Here is a 6,727-nt window from a genome sequence, read left to right as displayed (position 1 = left end):
CTGCAACTGTTGCTTGGGAGTTGAGCTACTTCTACCAAGGATTTGCCTCAATGACTTTGTTGATGTTGACACTCATTGGCTTCATTGGTTGACTTTGTTAGGTTTTAAATTAGGTGATCCAAAATTTTGAAAGCTCAATCTATTAGGAAAGATTCAGTATATACTTTTAACATCCCTCTCATGAGCCACCGGTGGACTCCATTAATTGACTCTCTCAAAAATTGAGGGACCACAAATTGAGTGACCACAAACTTTTCTTAAATTTTTATGACGATAATAAAATCTTTATCAGTCAAACTATCTAATAATTTCATTCTCCTCAAATTCTGTATTTTACCAATAAAATTTTGGTGCTTGAGATTTATTATTTTTATACTAATAATAACAAATTAACAAAGAAAAAAAAAGCCTTTTTCAGTGTAGAAAAGAAACAGCAGTTATTAGTCTTTAGGGCAAATATATATATATATATATTTCCTTTCTTATTTCGCTTCAATTCTTTGCTCTCTAATTCGCCTAATTTCTTGGTTTCTCGAGATTTTTATGGTGCGTATCTTTCTTGATTGGAGATTCGATCCGGTTTCCTAATCAAAAGAAAACAACCGTTTCGTGTATTGTGCGCCACGTTTCCTCCCCAAGTGCAGTTTTTTTGTTCTCGATGTTCGTAGGATTGTGATTGGTTTTTACGCAACCGTTCGATTCTTCGCGGTGAGAAATGAAGCTTCTTCTTGACTCTTTCTTTTGGGTGCGGTAGATTTTGGCGTGAAATGGGAGAAGGTCAACGGAGGAGGGTTTGAGAAAGAAGCTGAGGAACATCGACGTACGTTTCTGCTCCGACATGCAGTCAAAAGATCATCTTTCGATGGAAAGATCCACATTCGTAAATTCTTACACCAAAAGTTTTCGTGCTGCCCAAGGTGACCTAATTCTCCCGGAATGCTTTGAGATTGTGACGTCAAGAAAATAGCTTGCTATTATTGTGCCATTAAATGATGTATTTTCTTCTTGAGTAGAGTAAACAAAAATCACGCTTCGGCTGTAGGGATCAAAGGACACTAAATTTGAAGGACTTTTAAAGAAAGCTAATCGTCCCATTTCCCCCCAGACAATTTCTTCAGATTTAATGCTTACTGCTGGAGCCTAACAATTGCTAGAATTGATTTTTCTATCTATGTTGCAAATTATAGAAGTTGGTTCCTACATTTCTAACCTTTTTCCAGGGGTGCAAAATTTAGAATGTATACTATCTCGTCCAATATCTTCTTGTGAATCTTTAGTTGTGCTAAATTCGTTGGCAGCAATTTTTGTGTTTCTTTTTCTCATGTTTTCTCCTGGAAGCAAACTCTTACCAAGTTGACATGTAGATTTTCATTTGATCCTGCTCTGTTTCAATTGTTTGTTTAAGCTGAGATTTCTTATATCTATGTGAACAGATTATATTAATGCAATTATTATTATACATTGTTTGGAAACTGACAGCATGCTGGTGAAGAATCCTTTATAAGGCCTTACATCCAGATGCTGCACCCCCCAATGCAGTTTCAAATTGTATGCAGGTGACCTGCTACAATTTTTTGCATATTAATTAATTTTAACAGGGGACTATAATTTTCTATGTATCCAATATGATTCTTATAAGAATTTATTATGGTGGAAGGCACTTGGAAGTGTCTTGAGAAGTTTCCAATCAAAGTGCTATAGGTTGATGGATCTGATAAATGTGTATCGTAGAGTTTTATCCGCCTTGAATTATTGCATCATAAAGTTGCAAGGCTCATTGCTATTATTGTGGGATTGTGGTGAATGCTCTTTTCAGAGTCCTCTCTGCATTATATTAAAAGAAAATATCTCATCTTTGCTCTTCTCAAGCAGAACCAATTTTATAACATGAGTCACCAGTGGATTGCAATTTCTAACCTACCAGTCAAACGCTATGCTGATAATGCTGTTTATTACATCGCCATGGTGCCAATTACGAACATTTGACATGTTCTCTTTTTAGAATTCATTCATTACAAGCATCCTCAGTTCGTTCTCTAAAATCTATCTTCTGAATTGACTGATTCTGTTGATTTTCACAAATCAACTCCTTTGGATCTTTCTCTTTGATGGGCATTGTGTTTAAGATATCAGTTCCAACTGAAGCCATTCAGGTCAAATTTTTTACAACTTGAAGCACCTTCAGTGTCTTCATGGATTTTCAGTTCTAGGTCTGTTGTAAGACATGGCAGTTCAAACCCGTCTGATTGCTTTCGACTCTCCTGTTTGACTGCTGCTCTCTTGCTGCTTGTGTGTTCAAGAAACATGTCTTCATCATCTCTGTCCTTCTTTCGTGCCTCAGGAACAGTTCCACTGTCCCTAATTTCTCTTTGAGGCTTAACACTGGCTTGTATAATGTTTAGGTCCCTCTGGATTGGGAAAGATGCCCTTTGTGAATCTCTTAAAATTGATGAAGTAAAAGTCTTCTGCTTACTCAAATCACCATGCCATGCATTTTGTGTCTGTTCAAGCCTGGTGTGCTCTCCGAATTGTTTCACGTATAAAGGAAAATCTTGATGAGAGACTCTTAATCCCATAATGGCAGCATGTGTATCTTGCTCCCTTTGTGATCCCTCAGACGATGTCAAGCAACTATCTACTGAACAATCAGCAAGTTGAGCTGGGTTTAGTTGAAACATATGCAGGCGAGGATTTTCTTCCAGACCTGGAAATGGGTCGCTGAAGCATTCACCTGAGACTTTAGAGACCAGTTCGGAGAGTTGGAATTTGGCAACTTCTAGCCCTGCGGAGCCCAAGTTCTGCTTCCCAAGAGTCTCTTGGGCCTTCTCTAGCACTGACTGCAAATACTTTCCCTGTGCCTCTATTTGGAGTTGTAAGTGTCTTTGCACCTTTACAGTATATTTCATAACATTATATCAGCATAATCTAACAAAATTTGAGGAATTTAAACTGAAAACAAAGATTTGAAGTGCTTTGTAATTCATTGCTTTGCTCTTGTTCTTGTTTCTACTATATCAAGAGGATCATGGTAGTGCTGAATTTTCCATTTTTTACAGTATTTGCTGCTGTACGTTTCGAGTGCAACTGAAAGAAGTTTGGAACTCAAATACTACAATTTTTTGAGTTATCTCTGTTCTAAGCAATTCAATTTATGTTCATACATTTTATATTGATGCACCGTTGAAATCATCTGTATGGATGCATTCAAGTTTTTCGCAAAAAACTGTAATTGGACTTGACATTCATGCTTTATCGATAAAGGATATCTGATTGTGAAATTTGAAGGCTCATGATAGTTGATCTATATGGATGTTGAAACATTTCAGATGATTGGTATTTTCTTTCTTAGAATTTCTTCTTTCTGAATAAAAACTTTTAAGATACTACAATTTTAAATCAAAAAGGAAAAAGAGAAAGCTAAAAAAGATTGTATGATATCATTGACTTCACCACATACCTCAAGTTGTTCATGTAATTGTCTTTGTACTTCAATTTGCATTTGGAGTGCTTCATTAATCTGCATGGTTCTGAAACTAATGTACCATTAGTCAGAGGTCAGTGCAGCTTTAAATAACTAAAGTGCATTTGCTGTTTTCTTACTTATTTGTCGGGGCTGCGATGTTCATTGATGATCCATTGCCCTCTGATGTTTTCTCTGCTGCTAGTGTACATCCAATAACTGCAGGTAAAACAAACTGTTTTTACCACATTATCTAGTTTGAGATTTTAAATATAGACTCTACGAGCTGGCCTTACCATTCTTGGTACTTCCGGTATTTGTTTGAGCCAGGAGGTTTTTACCAAGCCTGTATTTCTAACAGCCCGATAATAGCAAATTAGTTCTAAATGCAGTGGCAACAGCCAGAGAGAGAGAGAGAGAGAGAGAGAGAGTGGGAAAGGGGGTGGGGGGAAGGGAATTGAGAAGTGAATTAGGACCTGAAGATGACTTTTTAGGTGGTACAAAGTTAATCCTGGAATGCCCATGAGTCTCATGATTGTTTTTGGAGTAGCCTCTGCAAGATTATGACCTTACATTACACATGCACATTCTGCACATAACAGACATATATGTAACTATGTATACTCACTGTCTGCTCCACCAAGTTGATTCACCGCCTCCACAAATCTCTCATGGAGCTCAGGGTTCCATTTAAGTCTAGGCTTGGCATCAGTTGAAAGAACCAGTCCTGGCTCTCCTGCAGTATTTCCTCTTTGCAGAAACAATTGCCTTTCTGAAGGAAATGTCGTCCTAGGAGAAAGGAGATTATTGTGGCCTTGATGAGGTTGATGCTGAAACATCTGATTCAAAAACAATAAATTATAAACAAATTAAATTAGAAGAGAACATCACAAACCAGACAGAAAAAAAATCTTCTTATCAAGTTTTCATTTTTTTTTTCTCTCTAACCTTTTTGCCCTCACCTTGCTTTCACGTCTAACAAACTGGTTTGCTTCTATACTATCAATGCAATATTTCCTGAAAGCTGAGACATGCACGGTATGTATGCTGCGCTTGCTAAGGAACTTGAGTTGCTTCAACTCCTCAAGCGATGAGGAATGACTCCAAGCCGCTCCTTACGAGGCAAGTGGAAAGGGAATTTGGAGTTGTTTGAACCAAAGACTCAGCCATAGATCTAAACTTCACAGCTTCAAAAATGATTGTCTATGCTGCTTTAAGTAGCTGAGGACTTTGTCTTGGAACTTTTGTTGTCGATTCTCACAGGCTAGAGCTTCCATTTGTATTATGCATTAACAACTTTTGTGGGACAGCGTTAGCTTGTCACACGTCCAAAGGAATAATTCCACAAATATGTATCTTTTAATACAAAAGTCACTGTAAGAAAAAGCAGGAACCTTATACTCAAGTAGAATTTTCTTACCCAAAGTTAACACTTCTAATATCTTGATAACTAGCAATTCTTTTTTTTTGTTCCTAATTTAGTTGTAGTAGCTTAATCAGGCAGTCCCTTACACATGGAAGCCTCATCTGAAGGGACATCTTAAGTGGTTGGTTTACGATATTTTGGTTCTCATGGAAGTCTAGAACTATACAATATATTGCAATTGGTATAGATACATAGTTCATAAAGTTGATTGAGGAATTTTTATCAGTTACAGTAGGAGAGAACTTCTATTAATTTGGTAGGAGAAGGTTGAAAATTCTGTTTGACCAGTTGCATCCAGAAGCAGAACTAGATGCCTCTGTTCTACAAAGAACAGAAAACCCTACATGATGCTCCATGTACCATTTGAAAGCAAGGAATGGAACATAGAATAAGGATTCAATTCCCTTTTTTCTCCTCCACTAAGTTTGGTACTTATTCAGTTATCCAGAAAGAAAAGGAAGATAGGAATCTGGAAGCTATTCATCGGTCGACAGTCATCACACTGAAGCAATTGTTGGTCTAAGACCTTAGGGAAAGAGAACAGAACATAGAGGAAATTTGGGTATTTAATTTCATTTCACACAAAATCTTCATTAACACCTGGGTCACTTGATTTCCCTCCACCACTTGATATTTCTCTGTCAGCTTGTAGTATGATGTAAGCCTTGCATCCGCGCACATATGTTCATGTTAATTTGTATGTGTATGTGATTTGCACCTATTGCAAATATTAATGCAAATACAGGCATAAATACTCATGTTCTATGCCTACAGAACCTGTTCCTTGAATCAACAAAGAGTAAGGATCAAGATCAAGTCCACAAAGCAAGGTCTTTTATCATGAGTAGTAGTTCACTTCCAATCTTTCTTTAGCACCTTAGGTATTCCTTCTCTAGACTACAAACTCCAAAGCATTGAACTATCCTATAAATGCTGCTTTTGTGGGAATTAATCATCAACTTGTATTGACAAATATTTTCTAGGTTTATGCATGGCAACTGATGTCTAACAAGAAACTGGTTGCCATTAAAGATCTGGTCAGCTCATGCCTCGAGATGGATATGGAGTTTTTTCTATAGTGTACCATGTTGGAGATTAGTTCATGCTATCACAATAAGTTTATGGAGTATTTGGTTTTGTTTTGAGGCTATGACCAATATGGCTTTAACATTCTTTCACTCTATAACTAGATATTCTAAAACATATTTTTCCCAGAAAATCTGATAATGTTACCATGCTTCTTCTGTTTGTAATTTATTGTGGTGATAGAGATTTCCTGCAGCTTATAGACAGACTTAATTAATAAGATAGGAATCTTAAATACAGTGATATTCTTCTCCATTTGTTCAACTAAGATATAAAGATCCTTGTCACATCCAGAATTTTTTTAGCTATCGAACGATATTATTCCATTAGCATGAAGATTAGATTGGGCACAAAATATGGTCTACCATCATTAGATTGCGACTTTATGATTGTGGGAGAATATATTGTTTGCAGTACATTTGTTCATTTGATCGGTACATCAACATGTTCAAATGTTCTTCATTCTGCATAGCACAGTGTGGAACCACCTTCCAAATCATAAGAATAAGAAAACTTGAGTGGTAAATAAGCAATAATACAACTGACTCTTCATATGTGGATATTGACAGGAAATATGTTCTCTGGACTACTGGTACATCATCTGTTGGCCAATATTTGATTGGATTGCTTAAAATCATAGTTCAAATCATCGGAGTTGACTCACAACTTGACCAAGTTAACTTGTACAGCTTTTAGTGTCAAGTCTGGCCTCACTCCACTGATTGAAACTGAGAGTAAACTAGTTACAAACTTAA

General features: G+C 36.7%; 1 protein-coding gene across 7 annotated transcripts; it reads right to left on the bottom strand.

The window, feature by feature from the left end:
- Window positions 1-1,934: 1,934 nt before the first annotated feature.
- Window positions 1,935-4,718, bottom strand: LOC135615725 (myb-related protein 2-like). 7 transcript variants are annotated; one of them, XM_065114614.1, is made up of 8 exons: window positions 4,423-4,713; window positions 4,089-4,299; window positions 3,937-4,013; window positions 3,757-3,814; window positions 3,601-3,679; window positions 3,458-3,533; window positions 2,732-2,888; window positions 1,935-2,635 (listed from the first exon to the last, which is right to left on the bottom strand). In XM_065114614.1, exons 2-8 carry the CDS (start codon window positions 4,297-4,299, stop codon window positions 2,130-2,132), a joined length of 1,164 nt encoding a protein of 387 aa, XP_064970686.1. In that variant the 5' UTR covers window positions 4,423-4,713; the 3' UTR covers window positions 1,935-2,129. The 7 variants fall into 7 exon arrangements, with proteins under 7 accessions (XP_064970686.1, XP_064970685.1, XP_064970683.1 ...); XM_065114613.1 differs by having other exon boundaries at window positions 1,935-2,638; window positions 4,423-4,712; XM_065114611.1 differs by having other exon boundaries at window positions 1,935-2,888; window positions 4,409-4,714.
- Between the last annotated feature and the right edge of the window lie 2,009 nt (window positions 4,719-6,727).

The sequence above is a fragment of the Musa acuminata genome, chromosome BXJ2-6, assembly GCF_036884655.1.
Source record: "Musa acuminata AAA Group cultivar baxijiao chromosome BXJ2-6, Cavendish_Baxijiao_AAA, whole genome shotgun sequence".
Classification (NCBI taxonomy): domain Eukaryota; kingdom Viridiplantae; phylum Streptophyta; class Magnoliopsida; order Zingiberales; family Musaceae; genus Musa; species Musa acuminata.
This window is presented reverse-complemented; position numbering and strand designations above follow the sequence as displayed.

Bases quoted from the DNA above. Each gene is read 5' to 3' on its own strand.
- LOC135615725 (XM_065114611.1), bottom strand. From the start codon at position 4,299: ATGTTTCAGCATCAACCTCATCAAGGCCACAATAATCTCCTTTCTCCT. The intron at 4,014-4,088 runs GTGAGTATACAT...ATAATCTTGCAG, and splicing joins TCAACTTGGTGGAGCAGACA to AGGCTACTCCAAAAACAATC. The intron at 2,889-3,457 runs GTATGTGGTGAA...TATACTGTAAAG, and splicing joins AATTACATGAACAACTTGAG to GTGCAAAGACACTTACAACT.